The following is a 20356-nucleotide window of genomic DNA, read 5'->3' as shown; positions in this document are numbered from 1 at the left end:
CTCATTCGAATGCATTGTTACTTCTAATTACTTGTTTTCTCCCACCAAAGGTCGGATTGAGTGCCTTAATTGACGCTACCTTAATAAACTTCGCCCTAATTGACACCAACGGTAGCGAGTTCGACTCCCACCAGATATCGTGGGTTCGAGTGCCTTAACTCTACATTGATTAACTGCCTTAATTATAATTAGCTTCGCCTTAACACCACTGGCCGTACGTGGGTTCGATTTCCGCATAAGCTCGAGGGTTCGAGAGCCTGAATTAACTCGATCTTAATTAACTTTGCCTCTTTTTTTTTATTTTTGGCACTATGAGCGGCATAGGAGGCCGCTGCGGAAGAAGACGACGATGAACGCGCGAACACGCGCCCCCGACTGCGCGAGGCGAGATGGCACCGGCAAGGAATATACGAAGTTGGGGATTTCTGAATGGTTATCCTAGGGAAATGCCGGCTCAAGTTGGCAGCAAAAAAAAGAGACCGGTTGTTGTTTATGCGCCGTTTGTGCGTGACCAACACGTGACGTCTATGCATCTCATTTGCTTGTTATTGCCGCGCGCGTGTGTAAGCTGCGTGCTCCTTGTGTAGTGTAGTGCCTGTTGTGGGTGTTGCTGGCAGCCGTGCGGTCCGCCAGTCCACGCTTTTCGCCGTTTATGAAAGCCTGAGCAAACCAAAGGTAATAACAAAACACCGTTCACTTTGAGGTAGAATATCCACCGTCGTGTCGCTATGATGTTTTGCGATATCCTTCAGCGATGTTTGACTACCACAAACAAGACAGCCGGAACCCGGTTGCAGTCTCCTTGCAACTCGTGCGCGGCGCCTCTGATGCGCTTTCTCAATTTATTAGTATAAATATTATTGACAGTTCAACGCATGTACTATACGTGAGTGGACGTTCCCCGGTGATCGTCAACCGTATTCCTAAATGTGAATTGGGAAAGACTGTCAGGAAAAACACGTTATAATTTTTTGGGGTTGCTTGCTTTGCTGGTGATTCCTATTATTGAATGCAATCATATCCAGCCCCAATATCAGACTGAATTTGGCTTTGATGACGACTGCATGCTCAGATCCGATGGTGCTTGTTGATGCTGGCTACTGATTCCGCAGGGCAAATATTTAGCATTGCATGGATGTTTTATAGGCTTCCTCTCGATGATTCCCTCGCACATGATACTGCAACAAGTTTAAATAATGGGAATTAGGACACCGCATGGAGAGTGATGCGACTATAGAAGTTCAGCCAGCCACTCTTGGGTTGCGCAGGTCTTGCGGTAAAAATTAATTAGCTGGTAATTCCTCAGGAATTGCGAGTGTTGGCTCCGCCACCTAAAACAGCCCAGCAATGGCCATCATCGGCTTTTGAGGGTTCTCTCATGGTCTCCACCTGCTGCAGAAACAACTGCCTGAATGACGCTTGACCACTGGCAGTGCTCGTTTTTCTATAGAGTGTTTTTCTTTGTCACAGATGAACGGTGGTCGTAACATTTTGTATCTGCTCGAAAACGAAGGATTTCGACACATTGCAGAAGGCAGCAATCTCCAAGTCACTGTGCCCGATGTGTGAGGCAACTATAGGACTGCATGCAATTTCATCTGCTGTGTCATAGAAACAGCTACCTTGGAATAAATGCACTAGATAGATGATAAAGGGGCTGGCGAAGGCAAAGTTAAGCACTTAGATAAAATGATAATGTCTGAAGCTGTGCACTCTATCTTGTGCACCCTATATGTTTGTGAATTGCTTTTCTATTCCTTTCTGAGCAGGCAGGCATTACACATTTTCGCCAGTGTCCCCTCTGTTGCGTAAACGTTCTGCAGCTTCCTGTTGCAGTTAGTTTTGTTGCAGTCGGTTTCTGCTGGGTTTAAAAAATCTCTTGAATCCCAGTTCTGCTGTATGATGCACCACATTTTTATTTGTGCCTCACTGATCGCATTCTCCCTGGAATTCTTCTAAAATGGAATAATTCTTGCAAGAGAGACATAGCAGAGCTTAAGAAAATTTGATACTCTGTCACAGTAACTGTGCAGAGAGTCACTTATTACATTTTCCTCCTTGACAGCATTAAAATTTGAATTTGTCTATGTAGTAATTACATCAGTATGTGCACGAACAGAACCTGTGTGGTTTCATATATTGCTCGTTAGCTAGGCAATGAGCAAAACGAGAACAAGGTGACAGCTAACGTTTCGACAAGTGGACTTTGTCTTCTTCAAGGCCTTGAAAAAGACAAGTCCACTTGTCGAAACATTGGTTCTGGCATTCACCTTGTTCTTGTTTTACTTATTGTCTTGAATTTCCATCTCCCTCATTCCCTGTGTTTCCTCTCGTTAGCTAGGGTCATTGCTGTGTGAACTGTTCTACATTAACAGCATGCAGATGATTTCTGGACAAACAAATTCCCACCTGAATTACACTCCGTAATGTACCTGTTCTTGACATGTCATGGAGTGATGAACTTTGTATAACTCCCTCATAAACATGGTCGTAATTTATTAAATGAATGGCATTAATTTCCGTTGAGCTGTAACCATGCTGACTGTATCTCTGACATATTTCTGGCCTGGCATTGGCGCATCTTTTTTATGCTATATGATAAAGATTCTGTTATCATACCCAGAAAGTGAAGCACAGTGTGTCCAATTTAAGTGCTAACCACATAAAACACGATTTGACCATGGCCACAGTGTGGTTATTGAGCATTGAATAACACAGTGTGGATGCACCAAGCAAGGAAATGCCATGTTGAAACACTACTTTGAGTGTTGCTGCCCTGATGGTTATGAAGATTAATGATTGAACTACAAGTAGTTGCTTTCTTGTGATATGCAGGCCTGTCTGAAGCAGCTTTTGTCACTTTCAACCCAGCATGGATCCTTTCATCAAGCTTTTCGTGGAGTGTGTCTGCTTCAGTTTTGTCCTCAATCTGGCACACACTTTTGATGATGAATTTGATGCTAAAAAATGTAAGTTCATTGCCATTTTATTTGTAACTTTGTCATGCAGTAGTGTTATACCACTCTGATGCAAAATGAGCATACTCTTGTGTTGAACTTTTTGTGTGGTTCATCAAGGAGAGAGATTATTCACTTGTTTGATGCTTTGGTATAAACAAGCTTCAAAGCATGATATGTGATGCCACTGCCATCACATTCTGTGCAAGTAAAAACATTTTCTCACAAACCCTAATGGCATATATTATCCTGGCTCACAATATTAATAGACGTTGCAAAGATTGTTGTAAAAAGCATCCAAACAAGAAACAGGGAAAGTGTCAACACAGTCAACTCATTTTCACAGAACTTCTGTTTTTCTTCGTGCTCTTTGTTCAGTTGCTATTATTCTGTTGAAAAATCTATGTTGCATAGAAATGATCTTAATTAGTGCTGTAACGACTTGTATTCAAAGTATGTTTTATTTAATTCACTGAACAATATAGCAAGCACCACAGCTCAGCAAAAAACTAAATCATATGCAGCTTATTCCTGTAAATGGAACATCTACGGTAATTAGACAGTTGAAGCTTTCTTATTCCTTTGTTACATGTACACAAATCTGCTGTTTTATATTGGTTGCTGTAAAGTGGTTTGGGAGACAGAACTACACAAGCTACTTAATCTGAATTTCTTCTTCTTTCTCTGCTCATCACAGTCCCCAGAATATCCATACGCATTGTGTGAAGTAACCTCTCAACCATGCTTACAGGGCACGAGATACACCGGATACATACCCCGCCCCTGGAACACACCCCAATAAGTGTGCCTATTGAAGTGATCATCGGTTTCTCTGTCATGGCGGTGTTGGTACTGACCTGTTTCATCATAAGCTGCGTCTGCCATCGACGACACCCTGAGTGGTTTGTAAGTAGTGCAATGATGCATTCTTTGCAAGCATGCACGGAACAGGTTTCAGAGTGAGACTGAAGGCTTCTTAAGAGTAGTTTTTATTATAGTTATGTTCTGGCATGCCTGATTGATAGACCACAGGTGGCAAGATTCCCAAGTGATGAAGTGGTTTTCGTGGCTAAAAAGGTTCTCACTATGATTAGGTGTATTGGTTCTGTTTGTAATGTTAAGGAAAGGTGGCATGACTTCCTGGTTTTTTCATAAATGCATGCGTTTTCACATAGGATAAAAAAAGGTAGCCAGAAATTTTATTCATACTTTTTCTTCATTATCAAAGTACAGCAGCTGTGTCCTGTAATTGACAAGAAAACAAAAAGGAAGACTGCTTGTTTTGGCAAGGGTCATGGTACGAAATGTACTAATCACTACAATCATTTTGTCAATAGTGGATGCAATGTAGTTTACTGTGTTTTTATCTGTTGCTAAGCGTATACATTGGGCATACTGGGTGCTACCTCGATGTATAACTGTGAAATTCGGTGTTATGCTGTGATACCATTTCCTAATTAGAAATTAACACACTTTCTCGTCTTGGTACCTTCTTTTTAGGCCTAGCAGCGTCAAACAACCAATATCAATAATGACAAGTTATTGATAAACCTTTGTGAAATGAAACTAAATAATGGCTGATTTAGTCATCTAGTTCTTGCTATTGCAATGAAGAGCAAGTAACGTGAACAAATTAGGATCGAATTGGACAGCCTGGGCACGTTCATGTCGTTATGCAACCACAGTAACCGACAGTAGCTGTGCGGGTAGACTTGCCGAAGCCCAGTAAACATGCATGCTTAGTCATGGCAGTTGGTAACAGTAATGCTAGGATAAAGCTCTCGTACCATGAAACATTGACAAACCTGCCATCCTTTCGATGATGCAGCCAACAAGACCTCGCACTCTATCACCACTGCTACCGACTGGACCTCCAGTGACGTCGGGGGCAACTACACAAGGAGTATATGCTACATTCCCAGTAACAACTCCAGCTCCGGTTGCACCGCCGCAAGTGTATACTCTGGTTCCAGGTGCAGCTCCAGTGATGTTGTATCCACAACAGACTTACTATCTGCAGACAAATGCGCCACACCCACAGGGCTGTGTCCATGCGAGTAACACCATGGCACCTCCAGCACAGCTGTTGTCTGCTGCACCACTGCCATCACAGCCTGCACCACGTGAGCCACCTTATGCCAACCAAACTGCCCTCTCTAGAACCCATTTCAAGGGCTTGTAGATGAGCACAGCTGTGAATGGTGATCAGACACACATTGAAACATTGTCATGATAAGGGGATGCTCCCTTAAATTCACTCACCGATATATTTGCAGGTATTTTACTCACATTTGTCAGTACTTGCTCATGTTTTTACTCAGACACCTGCTCGCGTTCACAGTCACTTCCATTCACATTTGCCAGCATCGACTCATGCTCATATCTTTGCATCCAGTCACTGGAACTCACTCACATATTAACTATGTCCACTCACACCCTTTGTCACTCACTGACACTCGTCTGATGCTTGTGAAATGTCTGTGAAGTGAGTACAAGTCGGGGGAGGGGGGGGGGGTGTACTTGTGAGTCAGTAAGTAGATCTATATTACCAGTGCGCTGCAGCTGCATTTGTGTGGCAACCCCGACTCTGAAGCTGCATGATGAATGAAAAATTTGGTCGTGTTATCTCCTGGGGCCATTGCGCAGATTGAAGCATGTTTCCCAACATCTGGCCATGGTGTTTTGACCATGCGTTTCCCTGTATCTTGTATTGCCAATGCCAAGAATGTTACCGAATGTAAAATGAGTCACAGAGCATTGTCAATGCCGAGCATGCCACGTAGCTACTCCTGGTGTTTTATTTTGTTTATCTTTGCGTTATTTACAAGTTGCTCCAACTCGGTCCATGCCATGCCTTCTGTCATGTCAGAAAGAACAACTGAATACTACCTCTACCAGACATATAGCGTGGCCCTCCAGTGCCTTGTGTAGGAAGCACTGCTGCTGCTAGTGCTTCCTGTGTCTCTTCCCGGCAAAGCTGCCTTTGGTGTGCTTTCTGTGTTACCTCCTGTGATAAGCAGTCCTGATGCAGATAACCGACAATTTCTCTTCCTTGTATGCTGGGCAATTTGAAGCACTGGAATGAAAGGCTTGGACGTGTTCACTGTTGTGATGCAGTCATGATATGAGGGAGACATTTCATTGTAGGAAACTCACCTTGAGAGGCAGGATAAGAAAACAGTGCTGGAGAGCAAAAGCCTCCCACACCACTTGTGCTTTGAAAGTATAAAGGAAGTGTATCTATATATATATGTCAAATATAACAAGAATGAAACTATGGCAAAGTGAAAGGCTCTTGATTGAATTAGCAGCACGGCACAGCCAAAAAATTTTTCGTCGTGACATACGCTTGCCCTGTGTTAACCTTACGAGGAAGCTTTAACTCGGGCCCAACTCCGATGCCGTCCATTCAAATACAGTTAAACCTCAATATAACGAACTTCAGTGTAACAAAATTCTCAATATAATGAAGTATTTAACTTTTCATAACCTCTTGTACATAGAACACCCTGTATTTAGAACCTCAATATAACAAAGTGTGTTTATATGCCATTTCAATGTAACGAAATTCCACTGCCGCTGCAAAGGAATGCCGAGACAATAAATGGAAACTTCTGCGAACCCAGATGGTCAAATGATTGAATTACAAGTGGCGGTTTGCAAATGCACCAGAGCGATCACCGAAGTGGAGCCGCATCATTTTCATAACCTCTTGTACACAGGACACCATGTTTTTAGAACCTCAATATAACGAAGTGTGTATGTATGCCATTTCTATATAACGAAATTTCACTGCCACTGCATAGGAATGCCGAGGCAATAAATGGAAACTTCCATGGATGGAGATGGTCAAATTACTATTGAATTACAAGCAGCTGTTTGCAAACACACCGGAGCGACCATCAATGTGGAACCGCATCATTATCCGTATGAAGTCCAAGTACGATAAGATCCTATTTGCGCTTTGTATGCTTTAAGTGCGAGTGAAAGTGTGCGAGGGTGAGGGAAGAAAGATGGTGAATTCGCGGGTGCCGCCTTCCCGTGCGAGCACAGGGAAAGAGGGAGAGGGGAGCGAGCTCGCGGTAATGCGATCAAGTGCGCGTGAGGCGCGGAGTGGTGGTAAGTTGGCACCCGTCTCGGCCGTGGCTGTGCATGGCTGTAAGCGCGCCTGAGCGCATATATGGCCGTGCGCCCGGCTTTAGAGGTAATCTGCCGATTGTGCAAAGAGTGACCATGCTGAGATGGCGTGGCACCATGTAAGCTGTCGTACCACGCGTTTAGTATTGGAGGTTGTGTAATCTCGAGTTTCGGTGACCTGTTGGAGTGAGAGGCAGACCAAGCATCCGCTCACCGCTGCCGGCACTCTTCCTGATAGCGTGATCCCATTGCGGATGACACTATCAGCCATGGGGGCGGAGTGCACGCGAAACTGCGGCTGGCTTCACTTAATTCTTAGCGCCAAGAAGATATTGCCAACATACGTGGCATGAAACCGTATCATTAGTCGCGTACTGCCAAATTGATCAGAATGAATTGTTTTCTAATTCACATTTGCTTTTTTCGATTGCCTGATAATATGGAAAATTCTACGGCCCCTTTCCGTGTAAGAAAAATCTATTGGCGACTGTGCTTATTTACATAAAAGGTTGATTTTCAGTAGCACAACATTTCTATATAACGAAACAAATAGCTGATTTTGCCAACACTTTTCTGATATAGTCACTGGGCCAATTTTAATGAAATTTGTTTCATTGAGCGAGGCAGTTAAATTTCTAGTGTCTGTTTGGAGCAGAATTTTGATTTTGGGCCTAAATTTGTTGAAATAAATTTTTTTAAATTGTATGTTTGAAAAAAATTGAAGGACGAAGTTTACAAATTCATAGCTTTGCACTAAGAATGGATATTGCAGCTTTGTAAACTGAATCTGTTAGAGCCCACAAAGTGGACAAACTTTATATATCAATTTTTATCTTATGTGAATTTGTTACATTGTTTACAAGGGTTTTGCAGCAGACCTACTTGCATATTAGTGGTTTATCTGAGAGTCATGTATTATACATCAATATTGTCCGCTCTAGTTGTACTATTAGATGCAATTTGCAGAACTGTGATATGATTAGTCATTGCTGAGTTAGAGTTGTTAGCTTTATAGTTTTGTTACAGGCGGCCCGATGTGAGTGTCACGTTTCGCTCTGGCGGCATTGTAGGCATCTTGTTCCGATGTCGTCCACCAGTTCGACTCCGTTTCAGTTTCCCGTCACCGTCTTAAAACACTAAAACAAAACGCGTAGGCCACCGAAGCCTCACCAGCTCGACGTGTGTTGTCTCGCGCTGCAACCATTTGCGTGTAGAGACACATCCGCCCATTACGTAGGGACAACTAATGTTGAGTCTTTCAAATTTGTTAGTTACTTCGAATCGTATGTTTTCCTGGTTAGTACAACTTTCTTGTGCTTTTTTCTAAAACATATGAACCAGGTTATACTGTATTTTGCTCCCATGTGGCTTGAATTCTTATGGATGGTTATCTTTCTGCAGGCTCTCGTTACGGACACGCAAATTCCAAGGATATCTCCAAGGTGCCACTGTGCCATGACTGGTGAAGCCGCGAAGCAATGCCTGGGTTGAAACCAGGCTCTTTCGTGGCTTTGCTCTTTTTCCTTGCATTACCTTTGCACAAAAGCGCTTGGTATTGTTATCACATGTCGGACCTGCCGCAGTGAACCAATCGCCATGGATTTGTGCTGCCGAGCTCGAGGTTGCGGGTTCAATGTGGGCCACGGCGGCTGAATTTCAATAGGGGCTAAATGTGAAAACATTTGAGCATTTAGATTTAGGTACGCGTGAAAGAACTCGAAGTTGTCAAAAATCAATCCAGAGTGCCCCACTACAGCACACCTTTTAATCATATCGTGCATTTTGCATGTAAAACTCCAGCATTTAATTTATTTTTAATTACATGTCTGGCAAAAGTTTGCTTTTTGCAATGTGGATATAACAAAGTTCAATTTGCAGGCAAAGTGCAAGACAATGCTCGGGCTGTTGTAGCATCGCGACTTGCAGATATTGGCAGGAATTGTAGCAACCTTGTTTTGAAGTTGGAGGAGGACAAATGGTTTTAATAACGAGCATCGATATAACAAAGTAAATCTAAAATGTTTCTCGCCAGTATCAGTGTATAATGAATATACGCTTATAATGGATATTGGACATAATGAACATATTTATCTTCATGTCATTTGTGAGATTATAACCATATGTTCATTTGCATTTCTCTGTAGATCAGCTGCTCCATGCTGTTATTGCTTTTATCACAGAATGGAATCTCTTTTCAGTGTGGCCAGACCCATATACATTTCACTGGCCAGGTTTATGAGATTGTCGTGTATAATGAATATACGCTTATAATGGATATTGGACATAATGAACATATTTATCTTCATGTCATTTGTGAGATTATAACCATATGTTCATTTGTATTTCTCTGTAGATCAGCTGCTCCATGCTGTTATTGCTTTTATCACAGAATGGAATCTCTTTTCAGTGTGGCCAGACCCATATACATTTCACTGGCCAGGTTTATGAGATTGTCGCCATGTGTCATCAAGCTTTAGTAATTAAGTCGCATACTATATACCCGGTTACACCGAACCCACATATAACAAATTATTGTGTAGAACGAATAGCTGTTAAAACCCTGTTGAACATTTTTGTATATGTTTACTTTGTATATTGAATTACCTATATACATCAAACTTTTTTGTGATCTTCAGATTCGATATATCCGGTTTTGACTGTAGATCCATAAGTTTGTTGCTATATGTCGCTAAGCTTCAGTAACCTTGGGTCACATCTATATAGCACATCCGAGATAAATACTGTACAACACTCTTTTTCTTTTTTTCTGGTTGCTGTTTAACAACTACAGTCCTGTCAGCATACTTGGGAGTTTCAGTGCCAAATAATATTGTGAGCACTGTTAATACCTTTCATATCACAATTGGGTGTGTCGTCTTCCTTTCTCTCTGGAAGGTTTCATAATAAAAGGGTTACCACACATGTGGTGGAGGTGTGAATTAGTAACTGTACCAAGTAACTTATGACATTGTACCTGTATGTTGTACCGTCATCCCAGTTATAGAGTGAGTTGCCAAGTGAATTTATGTGATTGCTCACAATTTACTGTTGTTATTTTACCACGAACAAGCTCAGTTTTGTCATTCACAGTGGGAACCACAGTGCTTCTTCAGTGTGGCTCTTTTGAACATTTACCGCCCAAAAGTGTTTCCTTCACATTATCTGTGTTTAATGCAGTAATTCACTGGGATCAACTTGATCTGCATCTCTTCCAGTGATGGGACATATAGAGCACACTGCATTAAGGAAAAATAAGGAATGCGTAACACAAAATTGCGTGTTTCTTATTCTTTGTCCTCATTTTAACACTGTCTTCGTCGTTTACTAAATGCAGCTGTGGTTAGAAGCACCACTTCTATATTTTTGCATTTCACTTTTTGAATGTTAGTGTAAACCATGTGACAGAGGTGTATATGATATTATGGTAGAATGAGGGGTTGGGTGCAAGAGGGGGTTGGAGGGGTTGAGAGGATGCCATTTCATCTACCCTTCAGCAAACAGTTTATGAAAAGCAGACCCTGCACCACCTTCTTTGGATAAGGCCCAGGCTTCAATCTGTCCATTGACATCTGCATTGTGTGGGTGTTCGTCTCAGCTGGCCACCAGACTTTCTCAACTCTCATGGACCTCATTTTCACTCTTTCTTGAACTTTACATTAAAAACAGGGCTTTACAATTATGCCTTCCAAAATTTTTGATGCCACAAGACAAATTAATGTTAAAAGCAGTATCAATTGCCTTGTACTGACAGGAAGGTATCTATTCCTTCGCTGAGTAATTCCTTCGGTGTGTGTATCAACCACAGTCAGTCCTTTTGCAGGTTGCAGAGTGTTGAACTAGCTACAATACAGTAAGCTACATTTTTATTGCCCTGTTTGTGTTCAGGCTTTTAAGACAAGTGTGTATGTGTCAGTGCTTTTACCTGTGCCTTTTTTTACACTGTGATATGTCACGACTTTTGCATCACCATCTCGGTTGACTCTTACACACTATGCCTGTGTTCATCAAACTGTGCATGCCGACCTGTACACCGGTATCTCAGTTGTTGCCGAGGGATCAATAAAGATAATTTACCATTACGTACTATCATACTTTGTGAATGTTTTCATAGCTCTGTGGGTGCCTGAACTTATGCTGAATGAGCGCTAGGTGCACGACCATGAGATATTTGGTCACCTAAGCAACATTTGAAGTTGACTACCGTACTGCAAGGTAAGTACCGCTTATCTTTCACATCCAAGAGGAAGGGAGAGGGTAGTCGTAGCTCTGGGTGGGAGTAATCTCCTGCCGTGTACATCAGAACTGACTTGCCTAATGCAGGCACATGAACAATTCCGCAACAAGAGAGATGCCACAAGCACTTGGTAGTGCTATTTCACTGTGCATATAGGAAACCTAGTGGCCTCGTAAAATGTGAGAACAAGCTACAAAACCAGTATACAGCTTGGCGTACCATGATGCTCATTGAACAACTGCATCACGTGTTGCTCTGTGTGCCAGCTTTTCAAAGTGTGTGTCAATTATTCTGGGTTGTTTGTACATAGTATCTTTTGTACTAGAGCTTTTTATTTTCAGAATTTAAACTTGCCATAAGGTATTACTGGCAGATGTTGCTACATTGGTGCCGTAGTGAAATTGTGGGAGGGTGTGTAATGTACACTGTGATTCAACCTGAAGTGCAGTCAAATGCCTTTGTACCGAAGCAATTAGGACCTCCAAAATCCTTTGTCACGCAGGTCATGTCATTGTGACCTGCGTGACACCATACTGTGTTCTATACTGTGTGCACCATACTGTGTTCAGTAAAAAATAAAAATAAAAAAATAAGGAGAATTCAAGAGATGCCTATAGTCAGTGACAATTTAAGAATTAGACATGCTCCACCTACAAAAACACACCGTACCGTCACCTCATCTCTCAAAAAGAGCCGAGCCAGCTGCCAGGCTAGTTGCAAAATAGAAGCTAGTTGTCTCAAGCTAAAATGTTACCTTTGGCTGAGCACTGATACTAGGATCAATCATAAAGCTTGCTGTAGACGTTTCATTGTGTAACCAGTGACACAAAGACCAATCTGTACAGAGATAACAGCCGTTTTAAAGACTCAAGACCACTTGACATGAGGTAAATAAGTAAACCTAATTAACTAGCCTATCTAGGCAAAATTTTAAGTAGCCTTTTGATTCTTAGGTTGCTGCCAACTATAGTTTAAAAAGTAGCTAATTTTCTTCTGTGCACCCTCTCCAATGAAATATACAACTGATCAACCTTATGGCATCGAGCTTCATGGCATGCTCTGTCTTTGTTGTGGTGTCGAGCAGTGCTGCCTATGCGCACTGTGGCTTAGTGGTGGCTACGGAATGCAGTGGTGGTGCCACTATGCATGTTCATTGTAAAGCAACAAACTAGCTGCTGGGGGACACCTAAATTCCTTCTTGGGCAGGCAGTTTCGTTGTAGTGGTCTTCGCTGAAGAGGTGCCCCAGATACAGTAGACTTCTGTTAATTTGACTTTGGTTCATTCAATCTCGACTGAAAGTTCTGGTCAGCACCCATGCATTTCTATGGGCCAAAACTTTCGTTATTTCAATCCTAAAGTTAACCTCTGCCGGATAATTTGAACTTGGCCAGTCAACACGCACACGTCTGACCTCTCTGGTGACCCAATTAATGCACCCCTTTGGTGGCAGCGTCTGTCTTGGCGGAGCTTGGGGGGACAGTGAATGCGTCGAGCTTATGTCACCTCCCATTGAAATTGCCTATTCTCAGCTTGCCCTAAAAGCATTTTCAAGTGATAACCATAGCTCACAATAACTGATTATGGTATTTGTATACCTGATTCTAACGAGTGACTTTTTTTCAATGTTATTAGCATTATTGGGGTATTTCAGGCACTTTCTGGGGGCTATCTATCTGGTGACGTCTCCGACCACTTTCCCGCCAACTTGGGTCTCTGGGTAGTCATTGTCTAGTCGTTGGAGCATGGCACTGCTTTGATGAGGGAGCTGGGTTCAAAACCAATTGTCGGGCCAACTTGTCTCACGGGTATGCGACAGTGAATATGTGTGCCTCATCAGTTAACCCGTTTCAAGTCAACCTGTGCTTCTGGGAGTGGGTAGCCCATGGTCTAATGGGTGGTGCATCGGGCTGCTGGGTTGATGGAACAGGGTTATAACCCAGCTGTCAGAACAACTTGGTTCATTGGGCATGTGGCACTGGCTATATATATATATGCCGCTGTTCAGTGAACCTCTTTGATGCCAACTTGGAGGTGCTGGGAATGTACTGCTGGGTCTGTGCCGCTCTTCAATGAACCTGACACTAAGTTGGGCCGCTAGGTATGTGGCATTTAGTTAGTTTGCACAGGTCTTTAATGACATAAAATATAATTTAAGATATCCCCGGTGCTGGGCTGTATCAAACCTGCGTCATATATAATCAGACAAACTTGTCTGAATGTTATATTCACCCAAACGGCAAGCGCAGGCTTCGCGGCGCCGCCGCTAAATGACGCAGTGTGCATACAGATTGAGGAAAGCTCCAGATAGGAGAGCCCCGGCTGCATACAGGCCCCATACGCATGGCGCGTCTCTGCGGTGGCAATACGATGTGCAATGTCATTGCTAATCGCATTAATCCATCGTGAGATGGGTTCTGTAACAATATTTTTTTTCAAGAAAACTTGGGCGAAAATTGCTTACGTGGTGCAATTGAATAAGAAACCGCAGTCGCGACGTTCGCATGCTTTACTGCACAACACCTATGTATTGCAGCGAAGCTGACTAGAAAAAAAAAAAAAGGCCCATTTAAAACCTCTTCCCCTAGGTCCGTTACTGCTTCAGGAAATTAAGGGTGCTTCCATAGGGAAGCATATTTACGATGTAAATTTATCGAATCTAGTTCGAGCTATCAAAACAACTTGGCGCGTTCATGTTTAATTATCTGAGCGCAGTAGGCAAGATTCCAGAAATAGCGAACTTACAACAAATTAATTTTGTGTCCCACCCACCGTGGTTCCACCTATTCGCCAACGGCGGGCGAGAGCCAACCCCTAAGGCCAAGGTTCATTCATTCATGAACGTGAACGTGTGGGTGCAGGACGCACCGATACATTCTCGAAGGTAATCGCCACAGGCGCGCTGGAGACAAATTTCCTGCGCTCAAAGGCATAGTGATGTGGTCTAGTTCTCCGTACGTCGATTTTTGCCAAAACAGTAAAGGCAGAACGCGATGTTGAAGTACAAGCATAGAATATGGTACAAGTACCTGAATCTTGGTTTCGCATTCGGCAGAAGATGCCCCTAAAGTCTTTAGATATCCTAGGGACTATTCTAGGGACTCTTGCAGCAGTCACCACGCACGCCAGCACCAGAGAGGCGATTGGACCGGCGGCCATCGTCGATAACCGGTGAAAAACAAACTTTGTAACTATTTTGGGCATGGTTTTGGGTGTCGTGTTGACGCTTACAGTAACGAAGCATGCGATATATGTAACCGCTGCGCAGGTCGTCATTTGCCAATGTTAATTGCTCTAATACGGCTGGTGCCTGTTTAAAGTCGCGGCTTTCGCTTTGCCTTCCCGTTCATTTGGGACCTTCTCTGAGGAGTGTTTGGACGATGCTCTATAGATTAGGTGACCTCTGGCAGAAACCAACAGCAGCACTACTGGGCCGCTTTGCGTTCGACGTAGTTGGGCGCCATTAAGTATTACGGTAGTTTACACACTTTTATTCTGCGTTCATAGCGGTCAGGCTGCACGACATACCTTCAAGCAAACGTGTGTTATTTCTGTTTGTGCAAAACATTACTGAAGTTTCGTTTGAGCTAAACTTGCTAGGTGTTAATTGTCCTTTTCGATGACACCCGTTGATATGCGGCGTACGGCGAGTTTGTTTATTGCTGCTTGCACTTGCAAATTGACAGTTTAGCTGCTTGGGACGTACTTGTTCTTAACGCTCGAGAGATTGTGGTAGCGCCAGCTCTATAGTGACATTTCGGGATGCGCATCTGTGCTTATAACGTGGTGTACTCGGTGCATGCTGTAGGCACTGGACAGTTGTAGGTGCACTATGGATCGCGACACACCCACTCGCGATAGACTTCTTTCCTCTTTTTTTAGAAAGTTCAGCTCGATGATTCTCAAAGCCCATTCAGCGCGACTGCTTTGAACGTGCGCAGAAGGTCAGAGAAACTTAACATGCTATTTTCCTCTGGGCGTGTCGACGCGGGAAAGCGACCTTAGTCATAAAACTTCATCATGGTTTAGGCGTTTGGGTGGCTGCCTAGCTTTCTTTCTTTTTTTTTCATTCTGCATTTTATCGATGACGTTAGGATGGGAACAAACAGCACTTAGACGGGACGAAGTGAGGGCGACGACAAGAGATTTATCTGCATAGCTGTGAGATTCACTATTTGTTAAAAACGTGACAGCATGCTTGACGATCGACGCATGTGATGTGATGATTTCATTTCTTTGCCGGCGCAGATACCGGGTTTTTGGTCTTCTGCGTTGAGCCTGTACTTTTGTATATAATAATTGCGTTCCCCATAATAAACCAGTAGTTGTTCGTTCAGCGCCTTGTCTCTCGCTTCGTCCCGTCCAAGCGCTGTTTGTTCCCGTCCTAATGATGTACCAACCAGCCCAGATCAGCACACTCCTATCACTGACGTCTTTTTTTCAGATCTGTATCTGTGATATATGTCACATTTTCCTTTATCCGCAGATCGGCCTTATTAAATTAAACGATCAGAGGAGGGGCAGATAGTTGCGCTTCCTCTAGCCACCTTCTGGATACATAAATTTTGTCCATCTCACAACATCACTGTTGTGATGGCTATTCTCTGGCATAAGGCATCATTTGTCAGCTAATCGCCTGTGCTGCAGTCCTGCGATTATGGGCAGTAATACATTGATTTCCATATTGAGAACAACTTGAAATTGGGCTAGTTTATGTAGGAATGTCTTTAGAACCAAATGTACAAAGCTGGGACTCGCTCCTCATTCATCACCAAAGCACAAATCTTTTTAGTCATTGTGCTCATTCTATATCTCCCTGCATAGAGCAGTATACTTGCTTGGTTTGAAACAAAATTCTGTACAGTAATGCTGGATTTCTCAAACCATCAACCTCCAAGGGTTCTTTTAGCACATGCATGGATGCTCAGAGCTAAAATATGCCTGTTGATGTTCTTTGTATTGTCATAAACACAAACTGGTGTTTTAAAAAAAGTAAAGGTGTGTGTATCCAGTTGTGTTTTGGGCTAGAGCCAAAAGATGTGCTAGTGCTGAATTGTTAAATTTGAGAGCTTCTGGTTATGTGGGAAATGGCCTTAAGGCCTGGAAATGGCCATTCGAATGGTGTGAAGACAATTATGGTAAGCCCTCGAGTTGAGACTGTGCCCTTTCTGGGGTGATTGAACTGTGTGGCAGACGTTTCAAGTAGTGCATATTAAGTATACCTTTACCACATGGGGAAGAATAATTCCATTTAAATGGCCGAGGCCTTGAAGTCTCGTAATGACCCTACATCTAAGATTGGTGCAATATGCACATTTTTAATGATCTTATATGCTGTGATAATTGAAAGCTGGCAGTGATGCAGGTTGTATCAAACATTGGGAGGGAGAGCACTATTCGGTGGCTGAATGAGTTGTGGAAACTTTTCATGTTGCAAGTGGTGATAAGTCTGAGTGTCATTAGACATGCTTGGGTGGCACCATGCAAATGGCATTAAACTTGGGGCATGAATACCATTTTTTGTGTGTGTGTTTATGAGTGTTTGTGAACTAAGGTGCATGGAAATTTGCTCAAATGGAACTGCACCAGTGCCCTTTAAGGCGTTAACCACTTAATGTCAGTTTTTAAAATTTTCATGCCTTTGTGGTACTGGTGTTATAAAAAAGTTCAACCTGTGTGACTTGTACCTGTACAATAATCTCTGAACTGTCCACTTAGCAAATTTAGCTGGGCAGATTTCTTATCTTGTGAACAGATTTATTCCAACAGAGTCTGTCCTGTGGTTGTGAAAGAGGCTTTTAATTTCAAAAGCAAATATGTCAGCGATTGCCTGTGGTATGCAGGCTCAAGGCAGCTGTTTAACTCGACTGCAATATGGACCGTCTTACACATGCCCCTGGAAGCATTTGCTTCATTCTTCTATCGAATATGGTGAATGGAGATAATGACTTTCTTGAAAAAAGTAAGTTTTCTTTTCTTTCTTTCTTGTTTCTTTTTATTTATTTCGCGGTTGTCGTTGTGAACTAGTGTGCAAGCTTTTGAAGTCCTGTGATGCAGCACGCCTCATTTGACTGTACACCATTGCAGCAAATAGGGAGTGGGACAAAGATGCATGCTGATCTTTTTTACTTTTTTTAAATTTCATGTGTATGCACAATTTATACAGAGATATATTGCAAGATTATGAAGACCCTGTTTGCTGTGCCAGCGTGCAGTCCAAACGTGGTATGAACTTGGTCAGTTTGCGAAGTACACCATAATGGTTAACTGCATCGAAATTTTGGACCACGTAAAAAGTTTAGGTTCCAGTAGTGTAGATTGATGCAGCCTCCGTGCAAAATGTTACTTTTGAAATACAAGTGTATGATGCATCACACAAAGCTAGCAAAAGTGGACATTTTTATACTGAATCTAGAAAAAAGTTATTACTGTTCAACAGAAAGGACACATCACTCAGAATGTTGAGAACCAGAACAGTTGCTCAACGTGGCCTTCGATATTAGGTGGCGCCCACAGCATGCTGAAAATCTCGGAGGCCTGCTGGAATTTGTGTCATATCCGCTAACCACCAGGTGCACGCATTGTCTGCTTAAGTGCTATTTGAAGGCTGCTAACGCTGCTGACGAGAAAATTAGACAATTACCAACCCAACACCTTTGCAAACATTGCTTCTCTATATATATATTTTCTATTGCTTGCTGCACCTGCAAGCAAGGTGCTTCACATGTGCCACCTTGCAGTAGACAATGCAGAGAAGTTGTGTAACAATGGCCTTTGAGATTGCTACCGCTATTCAAATGATCTCCGTTTCTTGCGCCCGTGAGGTGGCACTGCAGCCACAGCCAACATGCAGCCTGGGAACATGTGCAGTATCTTGGTGGCTGTGTGTTGCGACTCTTCGTTTCGGCCATAAGCTTGTGGGAGCTGCTGATCATCCTGGCAATCATGACAGGCTACAGAAGAAAGCCACATGCGATGCAGAAGTTAACCGACTGACAGTAATCCTATAGCTTTGATTCCTACATAATAGAAACTTTGTATAACAAATTATTGGATACAACAAAGCTAAATCTGAAACTTGGTTGACCATGTCTTATGTAAGCATTAAACAGCTAAAATGAAACCACACATGCAGGGCCTGACGCAGTCTCTTTATTTCAAGGTAAAGTTTTGCAGAAAGCCCAAGGTATGTAGGTAGGAGCAAAAAGCAAAGGATTTACAAAAGTAGCATTTAGATTGCCTGATGCACTAAAGTTGCATTCTTTATCTCTCTGCACCATTTCTGTATGAACAGAGAAAAAAAGCTTGTTTGAGCAAGTGCTTGGCTTGGCCTTGCTTGACCTGCGCATTGCAAAGGGCAGCAGTGGCTACCCAAGGCCGTTTGTGGTGCAAAGCGAAGAAGTAACTTGCATGCTTCCTAGCTCATATTTGTGTGCACCAATCTTTGTGTGAAATTCTCTAATTAATCTGAGACATAAGGAAATAGAAGTTTGCTTTGTAGTGACTTCATAACCTCGATAATTGGCTGCATTTCAGTAGTTTGTTGACAAAGAACCTAATATTATTATACATATTATGGCTTGGCTACAGATGCTGTCATTAGTTGTGGCTTTTAGGATATCAAATTACAGCCTTATTTGTATGTGCTTGACTTGTTGGCTGACATACTTATCTCTTTCTCATTTTTTTTATACAGTAGAATCTCGTTAATTCGAACACGCTTAATTTTAACTTCTGGTTTTTTTGACCTGACGCTGCAGTCCAGTCAAAATTATGTGTATTTCAATGTGCGAAAATGTCCAGTAATTTGAACACACAAGCATTTGCAATGGACAATCAGAACATACTGTGCTGGCGACCATGTTCTCTTCAGCACGCCAACTTATGCAGCGGCGTCCCTGACCTGGCAGTGCGTTTGCATTCCTGGTGCTGCTCCCATCTCTCATTGCAAATACTGTGTTTTGGCGCGTATAACCTGTAAAAATCATTTTTTCAGAAATTAGCAGTTGGGGTGTGGGTTATATGCTAATTCTTTCTTGAGGTGTGGCTTTACAGCAGCAAGAACTTTGCCTAAACATGTGGCTTCACGGTAGGATGCGTCATGCTGCCGTGAAGCCACACTTTTGGAGCTCGTCATTCTTGTGTAAGCTCAGTGTACATATGCACTGCTGAATGCAGTGTTGCACGTAAGTTCTTCATTCAGTGAGTTTCCTTTAATTTGAACTGTTTAAGCCAAACAAGTTTTTGGATCCCTTCAAGTTCAAAGTGTTGACATTTGATTGTATATTATATTTAAAAAATTCTCTTAAAACATTGAATAACCTGCATTGAGGGGACAAAACAAACAAAAGGACGCATCAATATACTCCGTTTCGTACTTAGCAGGCTATGCTGGAAAACTTGTGTAAGTAGTGCAGTCAATTGGAGCCTCACTTCATGTTTCCCATTGCAGTCATTTTTGATTTGAGATGCTTTATACAGAAAGCTACTTAATATGGGGTGATAATCTTTATAAGTTTTACAGAATTTTTAAAAATCACCTGTAGCAAATAGCACAATTTTAGTACTTGAGGTGGACACACACACACACACACACACACACACACACACACACACACACACACACACACACACACACACACACACACACACACACACACACACACACACACACACACACGCACGCGCGCGCACGCACGCACACACACGCACACATGCACACACACACACACGCACACATGCACACACACACACACACGATAAAATTGAATATATATGTTGATACAGCTTGGATAGCATAACCAGTGCCATGGTGTAAGCGGTGACTGTGTGCTTGTAGCATGGTAAAATTAATGTTACCTTTTTTGGGGGGCCCATCCGTAATATTTTGCATTAGATTAAAAAGGACCTGCTGCTGTTTTGCAGTTTCTAGCATTGGAAAATAAAGAAACAGTGATGTGGAAACAAGGATAGTGAGTTATATTATGAGCAAGATGTTGCACGGTGTAAACCGTATGAGCTCCTTCCCTT

General features: G+C 42.6%; 2 protein-coding genes across 9 annotated transcripts in view; both read left to right on the top strand.

Moving 5' to 3' along the window:
• The first annotated feature begins 492 nt into the window (after positions 1-492).
• LOC142560407 (uncharacterized) lies at positions 493-11178 on the top strand. Of its 2 annotated transcripts, none has more exons than XM_075672494.1 (5): positions 493-675; positions 2836-2969; positions 3709-3863; positions 4786-5080; positions 8496-11178. In XM_075672494.1, the coding sequence occupies exons 2-5, from the start codon at positions 2873-2875 to the stop codon at positions 8558-8560; spliced, it is 612 nt and encodes a 203-aa protein (XP_075528609.1). In that variant the 5' UTR covers positions 493-675; positions 2836-2872; the 3' UTR covers positions 8561-11178. The 2 variants fall into 2 exon arrangements, with proteins under 2 accessions (XP_075528609.1, XP_075528610.1); XM_075672495.1 differs by lacking the exon at positions 493-675 and adding an exon at positions 1346-1565.
• Positions 11179-11254: 76 nt separating this feature from the next.
• The window catches only part of LOC142560408 (uncharacterized), a 40784-nt gene continuing 31682 nt past the window's right edge, over positions 11255-20356 (top strand). For 2 of the 7 annotated variants that reach the window (XR_012823362.1, XM_075672498.1), the window contains exons 1-2: positions 11255-14497; positions 17170-17288. Coding sequence is in view for 3 of the 7 variants with exons in the window: in XM_075672498.1 (XP_075528613.1) it covers positions 17201-17288 (88 nt within the window). In the remaining 4 variants the exon portion in view is untranslated. The other 5 variants (XR_012823364.1, XR_012823365.1, XM_075672496.1 and 2 more) reach the window with 5 other exon arrangements.

This window comes from Dermacentor variabilis, chromosome 10 (genome assembly GCF_050947875.1).
Source record: "Dermacentor variabilis isolate Ectoservices chromosome 10, ASM5094787v1, whole genome shotgun sequence".
Lineage (NCBI taxonomy): Eukaryota > Metazoa > Arthropoda > Arachnida > Ixodida > Ixodidae > Dermacentor > Dermacentor variabilis.
Note: the sequence above shows the minus strand (reverse complement) of the source record. Positions and strands in the feature narration are given on the sequence as shown.

What these genes read in the sequence shown, in the direction of transcription:
- LOC142560407 (XM_075672494.1), top strand. Translation starts at nt 2,873, where the DNA reads ATGGATCCTTTCATCAAGCTTTTCGTGGAGTGTGTCTGCTTCAGTTTT. An exon ending in TGAATTTGATGCTAAAAAAT is followed by an intron (nt 2,970 to 3,708) that starts GTAAGTTCATTG and finishes CCATGCTTACAG; the next exon opens with GGCACGAGATACACCGGATA. An exon ending in GACGACACCCTGAGTGGTTT is followed by an intron (nt 3,864 to 4,785) that starts GTAAGTAGTGCA and finishes TCGATGATGCAG; the next exon opens with CCAACAAGACCTCGCACTCT.